The sequence below is a fragment of the Myotis myotis genome, unplaced genomic scaffold (genome assembly GCF_014108235.1).
Source record: "Myotis myotis isolate mMyoMyo1 unplaced genomic scaffold, mMyoMyo1.p scaffold_m19_p_38, whole genome shotgun sequence".
In the NCBI taxonomy this organism is placed as follows: Eukaryota; Metazoa; Chordata; class Mammalia; order Chiroptera; family Vespertilionidae; genus Myotis; species Myotis myotis.
The window spans coordinates 220413-241750 of NW_023416344.1; the positions used below are offsets into that span (position 1 = coordinate 220413).

At 52.9% G+C, this 21338-nt stretch overlaps 1 protein-coding gene, 1 long non-coding RNA gene and 1 pseudogene across 3 annotated transcripts; 2 read left to right on the forward strand and 1 right to left on the reverse strand.

Moving 5' to 3' along the window:
- The first annotated feature begins 134 nt into the window (after positions 1-134).
- On the forward strand, positions 135-1128 carry LOC118653120. Its single transcript, XR_004966784.1, has 2 exons — positions 135-569; positions 716-1128. It is a non-coding gene; the product is annotated as an uncharacterized LOC118653120 (long non-coding RNA).
- RAB40B (RAB40B, member RAS oncogene family) lies at positions 1115-17989 on the reverse strand. Of its 2 annotated transcripts, XM_036303749.1 has the most exons (6): positions 17727-17987; positions 5693-5753; positions 4583-4643; positions 3791-3868; positions 2846-3068; positions 1115-1896 (listed from the first exon to the last, which is right to left on the reverse strand). In XM_036303749.1, the coding sequence occupies exons 1-6, from the start codon at positions 17887-17889 to the stop codon at positions 1622-1624; spliced, it is 861 nt and encodes a 286-aa protein (XP_036159642.1). In that variant the 5' UTR covers positions 17890-17987; the 3' UTR covers positions 1115-1621. The 2 variants fall into 2 exon arrangements, with proteins under 2 accessions (XP_036159642.1, XP_036159643.1); XM_036303750.1 differs by lacking the exon at positions 3791-3868 and having other exon boundaries at positions 17727-17989.
- Positions 17990-18902: 913 nt separating this feature from the next.
- Positions 18903-20478, forward strand: LOC118653123 (annotated as a pseudogene).
- The last annotated feature ends 860 nt before the right edge of the window (positions 20479-21338 follow it).

A 21338-nucleotide genomic window follows, 5' to 3' on the forward strand; every position in this document is an offset into this window, starting at 1 on the left:
CGCTTGGACCCCTCCTGGCCTCTCCTAGCTGCAAACGAAGGGAGGAGTGGCCCCACCTCAGCCACCCAGCTTCCCGGCCAGCGTGGCAGCCCTTCCCTCTCTCCATCCAATGCCCAGCAGGCCAGCGGCTCCCTCTGGGTTGACCTGCTGCTGTCCACTTGCCTGCTCCCCTGTAGACACTCTCCTCATCACGGCTGGCTTCCGACCTTCCGTGCCCATCTCGTTTCTCCTCTCTGGGCCTGTTTCACCATCTCTGAGTAAAGGTTGCCCCCAGTTCTAGGGCTCCTTGAATTTCTAAAACTCTACCAACCATTTATAGAAACGGAGGACATCTCAACTCGTGTTATTTTTTTAATCCTTCCTTCTAACCTCTGGCTGCTGCAGGGCGACAGCTCACAGGTCCTGCCAGGAACGAGAGGCCCTTTGCAAAGTCAGCCGTGCTCTTGTGTCACCGTGATCGGAAGGGCACCTCCCGGGTCTTACCAGACGGCACCCTTCGTCCCACGAGGCCCTTGAAGAATATGGCTGGAGCCGCCCGATCACAGGCCGTGTCCAAGGGGCCCGGGGAGGTAAGCGGTGTCATTGGAGGGCTGCACATTCAGAGGGCCCCCTGTGGTTACGCATGGATTTCACCTGCGTGGGAGTCGGCGCCCCAACCCCACATTGTTCAAGGCCAACTGTGCTCCCCTCTTTCTGGCCCTACATTTCTTTCCAGGAAAAGGAATCTTTTTCAGTAGACGTCGCAGTTCAGGAGTGGAGCCCTGTTGCCAACGCCGCATACCTGCACGGCACCTGAACCAGGTGGTGAAGCGAGGAAGTAAAGGGCTGTAAATACACAGTCAGACCCGGCGACGAGAGAGCAGGCAAACCGGCTAGCCTGCTACTGCGTCCTCCCGCGCCCGTGCCCCCCCTTTCCCGCCCGAGACGCTCTCCGATGGGCGCCTTGCCCACCCAACTCTGCTGTAGCTGCTCTGGGTTCGACACAACCAGAGGTATCTTTGGCATTTTCTTTTCTCTGCTTCATAACCTGTGGAACATTTTATACAAAAAAAAAAGTAGATTGACAGAAAAAAATGTGCATATAAATCACTTATTAATCCCAAAACGTAGTAAATAACATAGCAAAAACTTTATCAAACCCATTTTGTACAGAAGCGGGACGGATCAGCTTTCCATAATCCCACATGCGTCCGCAGCGTTTATAAATTAGTTAAGAAGGAGGTTTACAAAAAGGCCTTCCTCCTCGCGTCCACTCTACGTTCCCTGGCATCGCTGCCGGGGTCCCCTGGACTGACACGCAGACACGCACATCACCATTCTCACCAAAGCAGCTGTGCTAAGGGAAACATCTGCACCGCAACTGCGGCATCAATAACATTCCACTGCATGGTAGTAAGAGGCAAGCAGAGCACCAATCTCCCCTTTATGAACACACGTCTAACACAAGAGCTTCATGCACATCCACGTGGAAACATCAACGCCAAACCGTGGCGTGGGTCCTCGTTGCTCGGAGCGCGGTCGCCATGAGGGCTGGCCAGTGCTTCTCGGCCCTGGCGTGGCCTCCCGGCTCCCGGGACGGCGGAGTCCCCCGGAGTCTGCGGTGTGCGCCCGCTCCCGCCTCCTAGGAGACTTTGCAGCTGCTCCTGGCGCAGCGCTGGGGGGGGCTCTGGGGCGGCCGGGCTGCCTTGCCTTTGCGCAGGCTGCTCCTCTTGGCCGAGCTGGCGGTGACGGTGACGGAGTAGGAGCGACCGTGCATCATCCTGGCGTTCAGGCCGTTGGCCATGGAGAAGGACTTGAGGCGGCTTCGCAAGGCCAGGGGGAGCGGGAGCTTGTCCACCAGGTGCACGGGGGTGCAGGACACCACCGCCCGGCAGCACAGGTCCTGCAGGCTCAGCACTGGGGAAGGAAGAGAAGCCACGCTCAGGCGGTCCCTGCTGCCGGCCGCAGGGCAGCCCGGCCCACCGACCCACCACATTTCCCAGGACCTGGGGCGGACGGGCCAGGAAAACCAGGGCTGACGCTCCCCGTGTGCCCATGTGCCACCTCTGGCAGGACTCGGAGAGAGCCATCTGCTTTCGTCACCTAAACTCAGTTTGTCCCCCGAAACCCGAGAGGCCACCATCTCTCCCTCAGGTCTGAGAGGTGATGGGGAGGGATGATGTCCCAGGAGGTCTCCTCAGGAATTTTAATATACATCCCACTGCCAGTTACATTCTATTAAAAAGACCCTTGCCCAGCTGGTGTGGCTCAGTGGTTGAGCATCAACCTGTGAACCAGGAGGTCATGGTTTGATTCCTGGTCAGGGCACATACCCATGTTGTGGGCTCGATCCCCAGTGTGGGGTGTGCAGGAGGCAGCCCATCAATGATTCTCTCTCATCACTGATGTTTCTATCCCTCTCTCCCTCTCCCTTCCTGTCTGAAATCAATAAAAATATATATTTAAAAAAAACAACCCTACGCACTTCTATTTCTCAAGTTCCTCTCTTTATAAACAAAGGGGAAAGGGAATTATTCCCCATGTGATAAGCTCTTCCCAAAGCCATCTGCAGGAAGGTCGAAGGTCACGTGGAAGCCACAGTGCTGCCCTAGGGGGTCCCTCTTCACAGACTGGGGGTCCTGCTCAGGCACAACCCCCTCTCAGCGTGGACGCCTGCGGCCACCTTACAATAAATGCGTCCGCCTCTGCCTACATACAGATTTCCGCAGCCTCCCGTGTGGCCAGATAGAGCTGTACCCATGACTTCCCTCTAAGTCAGCACAGTTATGCCCTGGGAATGGGAAGGGCGGCCCGAGGCGGCCCTGGGAGGGTGAGCAGCGCCCGGGCTGGGGACAGCTCAGCCTACCCTTGCTCGGCCGCCAGAGCCGGTCCATCCCGTGCCGCAGCAGCACGACCCTGGCCAGCTCCGTGAAGGACTCGGTGATGTTGAAATTGCACAGAGGGCTGACCTCGAAGAAGGTGACACCCAGGCGCTCTGCGTAGGCCTGGGCCTGCTCCGTGGGCACCTGCCGCTTGAAGGCCAGGTGCAGGCGGTTTCCCACCAGGATCTTCGGGACCCCGGGAGCGTGCTAGAGGGCGAAAGGAAGGCAAGGGAAGTGGGTACTTGTGCGAGCTTCTGCTGTTGGCACTGTAGGGGTACTGGGTAGTAGATGGCGTGCCCCCCAGTTTAGACGGCCCAGAACTTCAGAGCGTGTGAAGATGTAATTAGCAGGGATGAGGTCATTGGGGTGAGCCCTGAACCCAATCACCGGTGTCCTTGTGAGAGGAGAGGACACGGGGAAGAAGGCCGGTGGCCACAGAGTGGAGACAGGGGTGCCTCTCCAGGCCCAGGAGCGCCGGGGCTGCCGGCAGCCACAGAAGCGGGAGGAGACAGACAGGAGCCTCCTCTGGGGCTTTCGGAGGGAGCGCGGCCCTGCCCACCCTTCCTCTTGGACTTCTGGCTTCCAATGTGAGGAAACAAATGTGCAGCTTTAAGCCGCCTGGTTTACGGTTTGTTAGAGCAGCAGCGGGAAGCTAAGACAGTGGGTGTGGCCCCCGCCACTCCATGTCCCCAGGGGCAGTGGGCTGGTCCGGGTGCCAGCAGGCAGCAGCCCGTCACTGCCCGTGAACCCACCAGACCACGTGCAGGGCCGGACTCCTGAGCTTGCCGGTTCTTGCATCAGGGCGGCTCCCATGCTGGGAGGTGACACATCCTCCCAGGGCTGAAGCCTGGTGCCCTGGCCCACACGCCCCGTCCCCAGCCCGACACCCTCGCGCCCACAGGGAGGGAGCGCTGTGCTCCGAGGCACACCTCATCGATCTCCTTAATCCAGCGGTGGATGCCGTCGAAGGACCAGCGGTTTGCGATGTCGTAGACCAGGATCACCCCCTGGGGAGAGGCGCCGGCTGACCTCACCGCAGGCACAGCTCCGGGCTGCGCAGCCGCGTGAGGGCCACACAGTAACAGACTCACAACAGCCACTACCATCACGCTTGTTCTGACACAGGCTTGTCTGGATTTATCCACCAGATGCAGCAGTTATGTGGTTATCTCCACTATTTCACAAGCTCATTGCTGAGCCCTCAGACATCAAGGTGGGCTGGGGACTAGAACGCAATTCCCCACGTCCATAAGCTGCTCCAGGGACACAGGCATGGGGAGCACGGGCCTCACCAGCTCAGGAGGACAGACACACACAGGACCATTAACACAGGTACACACACATGCATATGCACAGCCATGCACACACAGGGACATTTACACCAACACAGGTATGTACATGTACAAGCATGCATGTGCACACACACAGCTCTCCTGCATGCAGTGTGTGTACAAGCACACATATGTACAACAACACACATGCATGCAAACGCAGGTATGAAACATGAATACGCCTGTGCATGTATAGACAGCCTCGCACATGTGCATGAACACACACATGCATAGAACAATGCACACATGCACGTGCACACGTACAGCCCTGGCGCCAACAAAGGCTTGTGAGCCACCAAACCCTCCATAGACTCAGGCCTCAGTTTACACAGAGAGCTCAACATGAAAGAGCATCCCACATGTCAGCGCGACCTCCCGCTCGGGGGTTACCTGTGCGCCCCGCGAGTAGGAGCGGAAGATGGTACAGAATCTCCCCTGCCCGGACGTGTCCCTGGAAGGAAAAGGTGTTGGGGACAAGTGAGGCATTGCTGCTTCTTCCTGACCAGCGGGCACCGAACTTGGGACCCTCATCAGCCGGTGACCGTGCCACTGAAAGTCCGAGGCCCCAACGAACGGTCACCTCGTCCCCTGGAGGGACCTGGACATCGGAATGCCCTGGGCTTATGCTCTTTTCTAGTTGTCATTCTGTAAGCCAAACTAGAAAAATTAGTGACAGGTTTCAACACCCTAATTCTGACATTTAAATAAATCTAATGTAAGCTTCTAAAATAACGTGGAATCTGGAGATAAAGCTGTGTTGTGAGGGATGTGAGTCTGGGGGGGGCGGGGTGTAGGTTGAAGGATTTGGCGGGATCCCTTGGCTTCCACTAACTCTGAGTCAATCATATAAAGTCGGACCCACAGGTGACCTTCCCCCAGACTCAGGGAGCAGGGCTGGGCTCGAGAGGCCAGAGGCTGGGAGCAGCCAATCACCAGAACCCCAATCAGCCCAGCACAGCCTCAGGCGCTCAGACCTTGCCCGCAGGCGTGGCTGCTAGAAGGTCTGTGGACGCCCAGCTCTGCCCTGGGGCCTGTCTCGGCCAGAACGGCCAGAACGTGTGGACAGTTCACCTGGCCTCCTGTGCCCTGCCGGGGGCGGGGGGCTCCCGCATGGGTGTCCAGGATGACTCCAGGGTCCCCCGGAGCCTTGGGGGGGGGGGGGCGTGGAGGGACCACTCAAACCAGAAACAGGACTGGGAGCCGAGGGCCTGTTTGACAGCGGTTAAGGTGGGGGACATTCAGAAGAAAACTTGGAGCCGCTGCTATGAGGCCTTCTGAGCCCCGGGGAGGTTTGGGCCACAGATTCCTGGCAGACAGCAGGGCTCGCAAGGCCCAGGGCTCCCCTCCCCTGGCCCAGGGTCAAAGCTTCGGGCCGGACAAGGAGTCAGCCCCTCCTTCCGAGAGCCCTGGGCCGGGCGGGAAGGGAGAGGACCTTCCGCAGGGGCAGTCCGAGCGCTGAGGGCCGGGCCTGCTCAGGGTCCAGGCGGGCTCCAGACTCACCAGAGCTGCAGCTTCACCCGCCGCCCGTCCAGAAGGATGGTGGTGGTCTTGTAGTCGATGCCTGTGGAAGAGGGTGGGCGGCTTCAGTGGGAGCTGGCTGCAGTGTCCCCACAGTTATCCTCCCCCACAGGGCGTGGGGGCCTCACTCTCCCGCTGGGGAGACAGGACTCTCACCCTCTCTCCATGCAGACGCACAGTATACAGGCTGGGGGGCTGGACCCTGCTTGTGGGTCTCCCCGGATGGCTCGGCCCTCTCCCCCGCACCCCCCCCCCCCATCCGCGCCCCCTCCTCTCACCCAAGGGGCTAAAAGACTGAGACGGTTTCCTTCAAATTATCACACTGAGGATGTAAAGTACAACGATGGAGAATGTGAAATCAGATAGGAAACACTATCGCAGCTCTGCAAGCACAGACGTGTGTGTGTGTGTGTGTGTGTGTGTGTGTGTGTGTGTGCATGGAAGTCTCTGGGTTGCAGAATTTGGATAGTTTTTACTTAAAAAAGAAACTTTCTCTGTTTTCAAGAGCATGTTTTCTTCAATGAGCATGTATTTCTTCTAAGATCAGAAGAAAAACCCCCACAATAATCATTTCCGAGAAGGAGAACTGTTCCTCCCCATTCAGCCAGAAGCCAGGTTCCTGCTCATTGAGAACCTCCCGTGTGCACAGAGGAGTCTCCGCATCTGTGGATGAGAACGCGCCCTGGTGGGCGACGAAGGGAGCAAGGAGAGCCTGTTCCCAGACAGGACCCAGCTGCTTAGCAAGCGCAGAGGCTTTGTGGTGCTGGCCTTGCCTCGCTGATGGGCTCAGCACCCGTCCCCAAAGCACTCGCACCCTGAGGGGCGGCTGTGAAGACTCTCCGGACAGACAGGATGTGATCCCACTTTGAATGTTTGCGCAAATAAAGCTGCTGTGTTAGAATTAGACCTCTGGGGGTGAGTGCTGAAGGGAGGCAGCCAGAGAGGGAGAGAGAGGGCCTGGCCCTGGAGGGATCCTGCCGTGGGTGAACGGCTCCTCCAAATTGCAATAGGAAAGACGGGGTCATTTTCAAGGGCTTAACCTGTGCTTCCTGGAAAGATCTAGAATGTTAGACTATCCCCGCCCCCCCCCCCCCCCACCCACACCCAAAGAGCTATGAGAAAAAGAATGTCCAGTTCTTCAAGTCTCCTGTCTTTTCGGTTGTTGTTAATCCTCACCCTAGGATATTTATCCACTGATTTTAGAGTGGAAGGTGGTGGGGGAGGGAGAGGGGAGGAGAGAGAAACACACGATTGGTTACCTTCCCAGGTATGTGCCCTTGACCTGGAAGCCACCCTCCAGTGTACGGGTGATGCTCAACCACTGAGTCACACCAGCCAGGGCTAACGTCTCCTGTCTGTAAAGCAGGTTGAGGGTAAGACGACGTGCCTTGTGGGGGTGACAGCAGGTTCAACTCCCCATTCCAGGGCGCGGCACCCAGTTTGCTGGGACTGAGCATAGATTTTGCAGAAAGTTTAGCTCAGTAGCTTCAGACTCTGCGAAATTACTCTGGAGCAACTGACTACCAAGGCCTTCCCCCCAGCCCCGGGGCATGCTAGTGAGAGATGCACACACACACACACACACACACACACGCACGCACGCACGCACACCCTAAATAGAATATATGACTGCATAGAACACGTAAATAGGATCTATATATACATATGTCGTGAATAGAACCTTAATTTCATATTTAGCCCATTAACTTTGAAGTCGCTAGAAAACATATTTTGAGAAACGTTCCGCTTCCCTTCGGAATGCTGGGGATTTCCCCATCGACAGGAAGCACTGGATGCACTTGGGAATCTGCTTTTGAGTCTGGAGGTAACATGGGCTGTGGGGTTCCTGCATCCCGACAGGCAGAGGGGACCCTCACCCTCCAGGGCCTGCAGAGATGGTTCATTTTTTAAATTTTTGCTTTGGTTCTTTTTCGTGGTGGCTCCTTTTTGTCTTGCACATCTTTGATTTAGAAAGTGCCCTCGTGTACTTGCTTTTTTAGGTCCCAAAAGTTTTTTTAAAAACTTTTTGTAAATATAAAAATTCATTGCTGGTGTTCTTTTGGGCACCTCTGCGTTTCTAAAACTATGTTTGGTTTTTCTTTTCATCAGAGTCGTGGATACACAGGGCCTCCAGCATCAACTGGTTCTGGGATTTAGTATGGGAGACGGCAGGCCCCAAGCCCCGCCCCCCCTGTCTGCACCCACCTGTGTGCCCCCCATTCTAAGCTCTGTGTCTCCAAATCTGTAAACAACATGCTTATATTCCAACTTCCTGACTTTCCGTTTTAGACATTAACTGACTGCCCACCCTGAAGGGGAAAATGTGTTCACTTTCCTGACACACCACCTGCCTTCACTCTAACTCTCTGTCTCTCTGCCTCTCTCACGCTCACACTCAGTATAATTATGTTGCAACTTCAGCCAGATCAATATTCGATTTTACATCAATATGACCAAGTAAACGCTACGCACAGCTGAACCATGTGGGATATTGTGTTTTCATTTTCCTTCATGTCCAAACCTTTGTTTTCACGGGAGTTAAAAACAGCCTGTTTATTTGCTCAGTTTTCTCTGCGTTTACCTCTAAGCCTCCTCTCAGCACTCCCAGCCTTCCTGGCATCTCGGCAGAGCGTCTGTCCTGCTGTCTGTCCTGCTTCCCCTGCACTGGGAGCAGCTGTCCTGGCCCTCCCTTCTCTCCTGGATCCCGTGTCTCCCCTCTTGGCTTATGCCTTCTGTGGTTTCCCTGAGAAGGGTGCGTAGAAGGTAGCTTTTGAGTCTTTGGATGTCTGAGGTGTCTTCAGTCTACCCAGGCATGCGCCCTTGATCTCAAATCAAACCCTCAACCCTCTGTGCATGGGACGACGCTATAACCCCTAAGCGACAGCGGCCGGCAGGACCTGGCATTTTTGAAAGGCGTCACGTCAGTGTCAGGATCAGAAAATATAACTCACATCTGCGGTCCTCAACTCATTCACCAAGAACTCTGTCCATCAGAAATGAAATAAAAATACACGAAAGCTTCCAGAACAAAGCCTGTCAGAATGTTTGAGTGAGTCAGAATAAGAGACAAGAAGAGAGATAATTTTAGCCTTCTTTAAAAAAAATAAAATAAAAAAAGGAAACCCCAAATGCCCAGCCGGTCGATACGCTTTTAGCTCCGCAGGAAGAATAAATAATTCAGGCATCTATTTCCATTCCTCCACCACCTGCTCGCTTCTATTTTAGCGAGGCAGCAGCCACAGGGCACCACACCGAAGAGGGTTTGATTACGGTGTAAATGTGGGTTAAATGCCATTTACGAACATATTGTCTTTGAGAACCTAACTTTTGATTAATGTATCTTTTTTACTTAAATGTTTCAACTGATTTGAGAGAGAGAGAGAGAGAGAGAGAGAGAGAGAGAGAGAGAGAGAGAAACATAGATGAGAGAATCATCGACAGGCTGCCTCTTCCACGCTCCCTGACCAGGAATGGAGCTGGTGACCTCTCCGGACATGGGCCGACGGTCAACCACTGAGCACATGGGCCAGGCTGAGGAACGTATCTTATGCTGAACTGAAATATCAGATGCAAGACGGGCGGTTCCCAGGGATGGGATGAGGGTAATGTTCTGGAATTAGAGAGTGGGGATTCATCGAGACTGAATGCACTAACTGCCACTGACGATTCAAAAATGGTTCTTTTTCTATCATGTAAATTTGACCTAAAAAATATACATGTACATATGTCCTGCCCAGAAACGGACTCTGCCTGGCTTTTGGGATGGGAAGGGCAACAGATGGAGGGGCTGGAGGAGGGGGGAAGGGCTGGAGGAAGGGGCCCGGGATAGGCTGGGAGCTTCAGCTCAGCCCAGCGCCCGTCCCTCGGGGGACTGGACAGGACAGGGATTTGACGCGTCCATCGTCCATCGTATGGGAACCCACTCCTGGAGCAGCTACCCTGCTCTGTGCAGACGCTGCCGTCTCCTTTCTGAAAAGGAGCGTGTGTTCCCTGCTTGTTTCTCCGTCTGGTTTTTCTCATCGGTGCCTCCCTCTCCTCATGACCTGGCTGCATTTATGACTCTACCTCTGTAAACTAGCTCTTGCTTTTATTTTTAATCAAACAAAATGCCAGTCCTGTCACGAGTCACCATATGATTCAAATTCATGAGCAGACTCGGCTGAGTCACGTCTGGGGGAGGGGGATCCATTAATTATTAGCTGCGAGAGGCTGGAGCCCAGAGTGGCCTGAGCTCACTGTCGGCGCGAGGAGCCGTGCGTCAGGCCTGTGCGGTTCTCCGCCAGCAGCTATGGGACTTCTCCCAAGAGATGACCCTTCGCAGTGGTTTCAGGCCGGAAACCAGGGCATCCATGGAAAGATCTAGAACCCAGGCACAGAGTCTCAGGGCCGGGACTGCTGGGCAGTGATGCAGCCCCTGAGCCTCGGCACAGCGCAGCCGCCCCCAAGACCGGGGCCCCTGACCGGCTCCCTCCCGTCAGGTTCCAGAAGCGGGTCAGCCTCTCACTCCCACCCGCGGAGTCTCAGAACACGAGTCACGTAAGTCCCCCGTCACAAAGGCCCCACGTCTGCAGGGCTGCCAGACCCCAACGGGACCTGGATACTGGACTCTAAGCTGTGAGGTACGTTCAAGACAGATCAAGGCCTGGAACCAAGTCCACGTAAGGAAACTCACGCTGCAAGGCCCAGTTCTCAGACACGTCATGATCATGATCACAGTTTGTGAAAGGAAAGCACGGTGTCACACAAACAATGCCGTCTGAAGGACCACGGAAGCAGCTGCATGTTCTGTGCAGATCAACAGAACTAAAAATGACAAATCAACCTGCTTCTTCTGTGACAAACCCGTCAAAAAGCTCTTGCCTTTAATCAAAGAATAAAAACAGCCGTAACCGGTTTGGCTCAGTGGATAGAGCGTCGGCCTGCGGACAGAAAGGTCCCGGGTTCGATTCCGGTCAAGGGCATGTACCTTGGTTACGGGCACATCTCCAGTAGGGAGTGTGCAGGAGGCAGCTGATCGATGTTTCTCTCTCATCGATGTTTCTAACTCTCTATCTCTCTCCCTTCCTCTCTGTAAAAAAATCAATAAAATACATAAAAAAAAAAGAATAAAAACAAAACAAGTTGTATGTATATATGTAGTTATACATATATAAGCATGCATATATGCATGTATATTACATGTGTAAAGTATATTATATCTAAGCATAAAGTATATTTCTAGCCCAGCTGGTGTGGCTCAGTGGTTGAGCATTGACCTATAAACCAGGACGTCACAGTTCAATTCCCAGTCAGGGCACTTGCCTGGGTTGCGGGCTGGATTCTCAGTGTGGGGCGTGCAGGAGGCAGCTGATCCGTCGTTCTCTCATCATTGATGTTTCTCTCTCTCACTCCCTCCCCCTTCCTCTCTGAAATCAATAAAACATCTTAAATAAAGAATCTCTTCCACTGTAGCGTGTGTGCCTAACTTCAGCTGGTCAGCCTGCGGCCCCCTGGTGCCAACCCAGCCCCCCTGGATGCCACATTCTCACTTCACAAGATGAAGCAAACGCAGAACCACTGGGAGAAACCACCAAACTGCAAGGCACAGTGGGACCTGGGAAAGGAGTTGCTGGCAGAGGAGGAGGTGGCTCAGAGGACAGCGACGGCCGACTTATCGCCAGGTCCTTAAAGTGGGGCGCACGGCACCCCTGGAAGGGAAGAGGTGACTGTTTACAAACACAGGGGCACGGACCCGCTTCAATAACCCCAAAGTGTAGTGTCTTGGGCACCAAGGGCACACAGGCCGTGCAGGACCCGGCGGCTGACCAGACGCTGGTGGCATTTCCGCCGGCAGTGCAGGCCGTGGGACCAGCTTCGGAGACATCGAAGCTCCCGCAGCGACGTGTGGGTGGACTGGTGCCCTTGCTCCTGGACAGGATGGAGGAGGGCGCTCTGGGTCCAGCGAGAATTTGGTCAGGCCTCCAGGAAGGGGCCAGGCAAGCTGAGTGGAGCCCACTCCAAAGACGAAGCTGATGTGGGAGCTGTCACATCAGGACCACCTTGGACGTGGTTTGTTTGTGGATCTGATACAATCTAAATCTCTGATTTTTTTAAAGATAGATTTTTATTTATTTCAGAGAGGAAAGGAGAGGGAGAGAGAGAATCACTGATTGGCTGCCTCCTACACGCCCCACACTGGGGATCAAGCCTGCCGCCAGGGCATGTGCCCTAAACCGCGAATTGAACCAGGACTCCCTGCTCACCTACTGAGCCACAGCCCCTGGGGAGCTGCCGTTCTTCCCAGTTTTTGCTTCTACACAATTCACTCTTTGCAGCCAGTTAAGCTGAAGAAGCCTGGGGAGAGCGTTCCAAACAAAGGTTCCCACTCTGCCAAGAAAGTGAAGTGGCCCACAGCCTGCAGGTGCTCTGGGTGATGACCCCCTGCTGCTTCTCTCCACCTGAACAGCCAGGGCTGGTGAGGGGTGAGCAGGTGTAGATGGTAGAACCACCCGGCTATGCCTGCTCAGCCATGTCCACTCAGCAGCCACCGTGGTGCCCAGTGCCAGCCACAGAGGACACAGAGCTTGGTGGGTGGGCGTCCAGCCCAGGGGCTGACCTCCTCCCTGGAGAAACCGGGGCTACCAGCTCTGAGCCTCTCCCTGCCCATCACCTGAAATCAGGTTCGTCCTGGGTTGGGGGCTGCAGGGATTAGGGGTGAGACTAAAGAGGTGGTCACCCTGTAGAAAGGAGACCCCACAGGACGGAGGGGAAAGAGACTTTGAAAGAGAAACATGAAAGGCATTTAAAGAGAAAAGCTGATACAAATGCACTATTATTATTTTCAAATACATAGACGTATGTATGACTTAATTTAAAAAAACCCAAATGCATTACAAATGTACTGTGTGTTCACACGTGGTCCTGTTGGGGGTAGAGAGTAGAAGGCCATCTACCATCTCTTCTTTAAGGAATTACACTGCAAAGAAGAGGGTAAGATATGATGCAACTCTCAGGTCAAACCAGAAGTGATGACTTGAAAAATCGTGCTTTAAATCTTCAAGTGGTTGCCAAGGGAAACCGACAGCATAGCCATAAAACTGGCAAATGCACCACTGTCTGCAGCATCGCAGAGGCAGCGGGGAGGGTGCCTGCATCTCCTGGTGGAGGTTTGTCAAAGGCAAAGAGAAAGGACAAGAATCTGAAACCTTGCCAAAACCGGTTTGGCTCCGTGGATAGAGCGTCAGCCTGCGGACTGAAGGGTCCCGGGTTCGATTCCGGTCAAGGGCATGTACCTGGGTTGCGGGCACATCCCCAGTGGGAGATGTGCAGGAGGCAGCTGATCGATGTTTCTCTCTCGTCGATGTTTCTAACTCTCTATCTCTCCCCCTTTCTCTCTGTAAAAAAATCAATAAAATATATTAAAAAAAAAAAAAGAATCTGAAACCGAGGTCACTTTAAGGAGAGACGTTTCAATGCTCCTCAAGGGGAAAAAGCCACCTCTCTGAGCCTTTTCTGAACCAGAGGGGCCACAGGGGGTGTGATCAAGAAAGTGCGTGTGCCATCGATCCGAACAAGTGGGAATCTGAAGGAGCAAGGTCTGGTGAATACAACGGGTGGGTTAATACTTCCCAGGCAAGATCTTTTCACGTGTCTTTAACTGGTTTCGAGGTGTGTGATGGTGTATCATCATGAAGCAAAATTACTTTGCCGTGTCTTCTGGCCCATTCTGGTCGTTTTACGATCAAAGCGTGGTTCAAATTGATTATTTGTTTTTGGTAGCGATCAGTATTAATGGTTTCACCTGGTTTTAGAAGCTCATAATACACCACACCTTTCTAATTCCACCAAACGCAGAGCATTGTCTTCTTTCCGAAGCGATTTGGCCTCGCAGTCAATGTTGATGGTTGATCTGGATCAACCCATGATTTTGTGCGTTTGGGATTCTCAAAATAAATCCACTTTTCATCCTCAGTCACAATTCGATGCAAAAAAGAACTTCTTTCGTGCCGTTGAAGCAACATTTTACGATGACTTTTCGGTTTTCCATTTGTCTTTCGTTCAGTTGATGTGGCACCCATTTTCCTTCCTTTAAAATCTTTCCCATTGCTTGTAAATGATCGGAAATTGTTTGCTGAGCAACGTTTAATCGGTCCTCAAGTTATTTTTGAGTTTGACACACATCTTCATCCAATATTGCTTGTAATTGTTGGTCTTTAAACTTTTTTGGTTGACCTGGATGTACTTTGTCTTTCACATAGAAATCACTTTTAAAGCATTTAAACCAGCGTTCACAAGTGTCTTGAGATGGAGCATGTTCACCATCAGCTTCCCAAAGTATACGATAACTTTCATCAACAATTTTCTTTAAAATAAAGTGATGAATTAAAACTTCCTGCAAATGTTCTTTTTTTTGACACAAAATTTGACATTTTTAAGTGTAAAAATATCTATGATGTTAACACCTTCAGAAAATTTGACATATGAAGTTTTGAAGTTTGTTGTTAATACAACAAAATAGCATACTATCAAATCGCATTTATATCAACGTATGTATAACTCCATCTATGGAAAAAAATATCCGCATTATTAACAGGTACACCTGGTACAATTGGTGCCCCTCAAGTAAAAACACCAACAAATGTAACAGAAGATGTTTTAGGGACATTTAAATAAATTTCTCTGAAACTGAAAAATGATTCTGCAAAATTCAAAGAGTACAGAGCATACTAGAAGTTCAATACCAATTATTCATCTCTGAGACGCAGTCTAGTTAAACTAACAGACTATGAAACAACAGAAAGAATTCTTCAGAAACTCAGGAAGAAAAGGCAAATCGCCCACATGGGGGGAAAATCAGCCGACCTCAGGCTTCACCACAGCACATCCAATGACAAGGAGGTAGCGGGACAATAGTCACAAAGTGTTGAGGGGAAAAAGATATAACCTAAGAATATTATACCCAGCCAAGCTATCATTCAAAGATAAAGACAATGGACTAGACATTCTCAAATGTGAAAATGTTCAGGAAATACTCATGAGCCCTCCCTGAAAAATGATGGGGGAAAAAATCTAGCTAATTAGAGGGATAGCAAAGTAAAGAACCCACTGATACGGATAGAAACAGGACTGGTGGTGAGCACTGTTCCTTCCTTACCTGGTGAATTATTACCGAGCAATTATGGTCACTGTAGCAACAACACAAGTGAGTGTTATAAACCTGGCAATGTGAAAACAACAACCCAGGCTACAAAACCCAGGTGTGGGGTGGGCGGAGGGGAACGGAGATGTAAGCTGAAAATGCCTTGGCCTTTGAATGTCAGAAGCACCTATAGTTTTGAAGTAAAACCTGTCTTTAAAGAAAAAGGATTCCTACTTTTCACAATTTTTCATCCTCTCTTTTCTTAATCCTAGAAGAATCTTCCAATAAATCAAAACCTCACAAGGGGCACATCTATGACAAGGAATAAACTTTGGAAGAAAGCCCTGTTTTTAGAAGTCCTGGGTTGGTCACCTAGCAAGAAGAAAGGAATGCACCAGAAGCTTAGTCCAGCCCTTGTTCAGACCCATCAGGAGCTCTGTTTGCCCCACATCACTCACCGGCCGTACAATTGAAAGCATCCCACAGCTCGGTCCCTCAGACACACACAGCTGGAAGAGCACCAGGCCTCAGTGTCGAATGTGTTATTCCTTCACCTCCACTGAGGCTCCTCCATTCAACTGCAGAGCCCTGAGGGCCCAGCTGGGGAGCAACCGCCGCTGCCCTCCTGGAGCTGAAACTCGGGGCTGCCCAGTCCAGCAGACCTCGGCCACCCGTGTGCTGTCACTGCTGAGCCCTGGAAAAGTGGCTGATGCAAACTTTCGATTGCATTCCATTTTAACTACTTTAAATTTACTTATTTATATCTGTATTGATTTCAGAGAGGAAGAGAGAGGGAGAACGAGATAGTAACATCAATGATGAGAGAGAATCATGGATTGGCTGCCTCCTGCATGCCTCCTACTGGGGATCAAGCCCACAACCCAAGCATATGCCCTTGACTGGAAACAAACACTGGGACCCTTCAGTGCCTAGGCCCATGCTCTATCCACAGAGCCAAACCGGCTAGGGCTTAACTACTTTAAATTTAAAAAGCCCTGTGTAGCTAATGGCATCATCTCGGACAACACTGTTCCAGAATCTATCGGAATCTGCATGGGACCTCCAGGTGATTCTCTGTCCATTGCAATTTGAGGATGAGTCCAGGTTCTCCTCATTAGCTCATGCCCATCGTCTCAAACTTCCCCGGCTCTATCTCCACACCCCCCTCCCCGGCCACTCTCCCTAAGATGATCCTGTGTTCTGTTATTCCCTTGCTCAGGAGCCCAATGCTCCCTCCTGCCCACTCTTTTTAAATAAATATTTTTATGGATTTCAGAGAGGAAGGGAGCGGGAGAGAGAGATAGAAACATCGATGAGGAGAGAGAATCATGGATCGGCTGCCTCCTGCACACCGCACCCTGGGGATCAAGCTCACAACCAGACCCTACGGCCTGACAGGGAATCAAAGATCAGGTTCATAGGTCAATGCCCAACCACTGAGCCACGCGGGCAGGGCCCAGCTGTCCCTCTTTACCTCCCTGACCCCCAGTAGCCCATCCAAGGTCCTACCACACCGGCTGCCCTTCAGGGATGCCCTGCTCTCTCTACTGAAGCAGCGGCCATGCTCTCCCTCCTCAGATATCCTGTTTATCTCCTGGTGAGCCTCCCCCCCCCCCCCCCCCCGCCCCTACGCTGTGCAAACTCCTTTGCACTGTTCTCAATTCTCTCCTACCTGGGGAGGTCGGAAGCACACCCAGCATCAAGCCTCCACCCTGGGAGCACCCTGCCAGTTGCTAGATGGGATGCTGCCCAATTCACGGATCTCTTATTAAAGCCAAATAGATCTTCACATTAAAAAAGAAAAGACTCCGCTCCCTGGGCTCCCTCTTCTGCGCCCCGAGAACCAGACCGCAAGCCCAGAGCACAAGTGAGAGGCAGAGCCGCAGGGTCTGTGCTCAGGTGTGGTTCGCACCCCTGAGAGGATGCTCAGAGGTGACCAAGTACAGGTTTCCTTCCGCGACCACTCAGTCTGCACTGCACAGCCGTTCACGATGGGCAAAGACCCTGACTCTCCAGTCTCCTGGCTCAAGTGTCTGCCCACCGCACTTCCCTCTCCTCCCCCGCTGCCCTTCTTTCCCTCCTAATGCCCACGCCCTCTTGGGGTTGCGGCTGTCAAACCTCAAACCTTGGGGAAACCCCGTGTCCTGGAGCTCTGGGACCACGGGCCTCCCCTCGATCCGGAACCCACTCCCTTGCACTTTCTCCGCCCAGGGCCGCACTCTCCAGGGTCACTTAGGTTCCTTGCCCTCCCAGGCCTGTCCACCTGGACCAGGGGCCCTTCGGTCACGCCGGGAACCCTGCAGAAGCCCCCAGACCAGGCCTCTTGCTCTTCTCTCGCTCCTCTTCCATCCGACCCACGCGCAGAGCAGCCACCTGGAAGCCTGAGCCCGCTCCACTTGGATCCCACGCTCGAATCCGCTCCCGTCTCCACACCCCACGCATTCTTTCCAAATGCGTCGCGCGCACGTGGGCCTCCCTGTGGGGGGCCCTCCAAATCCCCACGCCCTCCTCCGCCTCGCAGTCACCCCCAGGTCGGGAGGACCTCCCGCGGCCTGCCCAGCCACTCGCTCCCTCCGGACGAGAGGACGGAAGATGCGCATCTGCGTCCGCCCCCGGCCCCCCGCGAGCCGCCTGGGTCCCCCACGTGTGGGACGGGGGTGCTGCCGGAGCCGCCCGCGAAGTGTGGGCCCGATCCAGGCAGAGACAGGCCGGTCCCGAGCCCCACGCTCCCCGCACCCAGCTCCGCTCCTCCCCGACCCTCGGTGCGCTACCTCCCGGCCCGGCCCAAGCCCTCCCCCATCCCCGGCCCCGCTCCCCCGCTGCCCTCCTGGAGCTTCCCCCTAGGCTCCCGCCCGCCTTGCACTCTCCTGGCCCCGCTCTTCCCCGCCCCGCGCTCACCCGCCGGGTGGCCGTAGGGGGACTCGGCCGCGCCGTCCTGCAGGCTCGCGAGGATCTCGCCCTTGCCCACGTCGCTGTCGCCCACCAGCAGGAACTTGAGCAGAAAGTCGTAGGCGCGGACCGGGCTGCCCAGGACGCTCATGGTGCCGGCGCCCGCGCCCATGCCCGGCCCGCGGGACGGCGCAGAGGAGGTGGCGGGGCACACAGGCGCCGCGCAAACCCGCAGTCGGTGGAACGCTGGGCTCCGTGCCCCCACCGCCTGACAGTGTGCGGCCCCGCCCCGCCCCGCCATTGGCTGGCCGTAGTTGCTAAGGTAGCTGCGCGTGCTCATTGGCTATCTTTCCCGTCCATCTTGCTGCGGTCTCCGCCTCCAGACCGACGCCCACCACAGCCGCAGCCAATGGTGGACGGGAGGCGGGGCCATGGGAATCCAGGGACGGAGTGGGGCGGAGCCAGGGGTGACAGGGGGCGGGGACGCTGATCCGGCAGCCAATGCGGGGCGGGATGAGCAGGGGGCGGGCCGGGCGTTTACCGTGCCGCGTGGGCCGGCAGCCGGTGCGGTGGGGCGATTCTGTACGCGGACCCTAGGTCGGGGCGCCCGGGCCAAGTCTCCTGGCGCCAGGGGTCCCTGTCCGGGACGAGCTCGGTGTTCCCCCACGGCTGCTCAGGCCTCTTCCTTGTCCCAGAACGACTCAAAGTCCGTGGGTGCGCGTACCTGTGTGTGCTCGCGCGCCTGTGCACGTGTGCACGTGTCTGTGCAGGTGCTGGAGAAGGGGACAAGGGGGGACCCTCCAGCTCCGGGCTCCCTCCCGGTCCAGAGCGCCACGGTCTTCAGGCCTGGGCCTGCCTTCCGCTCTGGAGTGCTGACCAGGTAGATGGTTGTTAATCTCAATTACATCTTCGTGCGAATGCCCGCCCACTTTCACTTCTGTATCATCACATTTTCTTTCCCTACTGGGTCAAAATACGCCAAGAATCATTTGATTTTTAAATATGTATATATTTTTATTGATTTCAGAGAGGAAGGGAGGAGAGAGAGATAGAAATATCAATGATGAGAATCATTGATTGGCTGCTTCCTGCACGCCCTCTACTGGGGAGCAACCCGGGCATGTGCCCTGACCAGGAAGCAAACCCGCGACCCTTGAGTCCGCAGGCCTACGCTCTATCCACTGAGTCAAACTGGCTAGAGCTGATTTTTTTTTTAAAGAATCATTTGAGGAGCTGGACCCCTCCATTCGGACGCGGCCTCCAGTCCTCCTTTTGCTTGCTCATACCATCCGGGAGAACCTTCAGCTGCTGGTCGGTAGGCCCAACAGCACGTACTGTTTCAGGCTGCACAACGACCGACCGGGTGTACTACGTGAGTGAAAAGATCTTGAAGTTGGTCGCCAACATCTCTGGTGACAGGCTGGTGTCGCTGGGGATTTGCTTCGGAAAATTCACTAAGACCCACAAATTCCGGTTGCACATCATAGCTCTGGATTACCTTGCACCCTATGCCAAGTACCAAGTGTGGATAAAGCCTGGAGCAGAGCAGTCCTTCCTGCATGGGAATCACTTGTTAAAATCTGGACTGGGTCGAAATCACTGAAAACGCATCTCAGTACAGGGAGTGGTCGTGTGCTCCATGGCAGACATCCCCTTGGGTTTTGGGGTGGCAGCAAAGTCTACACAGACTGTAGGAAAGTAGACCCCATGGCGATTGTGGTATTTCATCAAGAAGACATTGGGGAATATATGCGACACGAAGAGACATTGACTTAAAATGAAATCACCGCAAGGACATATGGCTGTGTGGAAGGGCCTAGCTTCGTTTCCTGTGTCTGTGGAGGCTCCGCCATCATATTGCATTTGGTCAACACTGCGATCTCTCCAGGGACCTCTTGTTTAATACGGACAAATGCAGGCTGGATTCTTATGAAGCAGAAATGGTTCAAAAATGGCATTTCAGGTGTTGGTGTTTGTTACTAAATAGAATATCGTGTTTTATATTTTAATCAGAGGGCTTCAGTAAAAGATTTTCAGTAAAAGATTCTAAATCGTTGGAATTGAGGACAAGAATAGCTTATTGTAATCTGTGATAACACTGTTGTCTGAACGCATGGTAAGAACACAGCAGGTTTTCTTATTAATACTAGAAAGGTAGGTATTGCTGTATGAGAATAGCTGGCCACGTCTGGGATTTTACAAATGAAATTTGGATAAAATACTAAGAGCAATTTATTCTGCTAGTTTTCCTTATGGCGGGTGCTGTGTGGTGTGGAAGAAAACTTGGATCCAAAACCTAGTTCTAATACCTACCAGCTCTATGATGCTTTAGATGAGTCATTAAACTTTAATGAGCTTCATTTTCTTCTGTTTCAAAAAACAGCTTTAACCATCTACCCAAGAATGGTTTTCAGAATTTGAAATCATGATTGTAAAGTACCTAACACAGTGCCTGGCAAATGACAGGTGCTGAGTAAGTGATTAAGAATTGTTTTTATGTTGCGTATACTGAGTGTTTCTGCTACTAAAAGTGGGATCTAATGAGCATAACTTGATTCTATTATTTTGGTTTTTCCAATCTGTTTTCTGAGTCTTTTTCCTGGAGGGTGAAAATTCAACATTTTTCAGGTTGAATGTTATTTTCATCACCTTGGTTTCCTAAAACATTTCTGTTATGAACCTTTACTTACCTTATTGGACTGGACAAAAAGCACTATTCAGAGACCCTGAAATAATTTTCCTCCTTCATTGTTCCCCATGCTTCCTGAAATCATTTTTAGAATTAAAATATTTTAAAAATGTAAGTTAAAAACGAGAATCATTTGATTTGAGAACGGTGACATATATGGGCTGTTTTTATTTATTGCCGGTGGTTGTGGTTCATCAGCCCTGTGGGAGGATGATGGGGTGGGGAGAGCTCAAGCCACAGGGAGGAGAGGGTGGGTGGGTGAGGTCAGAGAACCCACTGAGGGCTGTGTCTTTTCGGGGCTCACACCCATCTTGCTGTAGATTGGGGACATCTGCAGCCACTTACATTTTCATAGCTATTAAGACTGCCTCAGACACCTGGGCTCAGTCCCACTGGGGACCTGGAGGGGTGGGGGTGATGTGAAGGGCATATTGGATTTCCCCACCCAAGGAGTCCATCAGGAACAGCGGTGTGCCCACTCTGGAATGCTCCACTGCTGTCCCCAGGCATAGGGTCCCAGTGCCTGCAGTAGACGCTGCTACCCATACACATACGGCAACAACTGGGTCTGCTGTGTGTATTCTTACTTTTTGTCTGCGTACCCTGTGATTGCCCCTTTGTTTTAGGTTCTTGTGATAATTTATCGAGGGAGAAGAGAGATTTTTGTCCTGCCATTTTTGTCTGGAACCACCAGACTCCATCACAACATAGGATGTCAGGCCTAGGGCACAACTGGACCACCTACTGTGGAAGGTGGGGGAGAAGAGAAATGTCTGCCATCTCTGGGCGACACACAAGGGATCTCCTCACATAACAGGAAATCTGTTTCCCATTTGACTATGGAAAAGCATTTCTTAATCCAGCGCCTTAGACCGCTCGGCCACGCTACCTCACTGGAAAAGCATTTCTTTAGTTTCTTTCTCTGATGCTCA

Excerpts from the sequence above, each read along its gene's own strand:
- RAB40B (XM_036303749.1), bottom strand. The coding sequence starts at position 17,889 with ATGGGCGCGGGCGCCGGCACCATGAGCGTCCTGGGCAGCCCGGTCCGC. Across the intron at positions 3,869-4,582 it reads CCTACTCGCGGGGCGCACAG|GGGGTGATCCTGGTCTACGA; the intron begins GTAACCCCCGAG and ends GCCTCTCCCCAG. Across the intron at positions 3,069-3,790 it reads GGATTAAGGAGATCGATGAG|CACGCTCCCGGGGTCCCGAA; the intron begins GTGTGCCTCGGA and ends TTCGCCCTCTAG.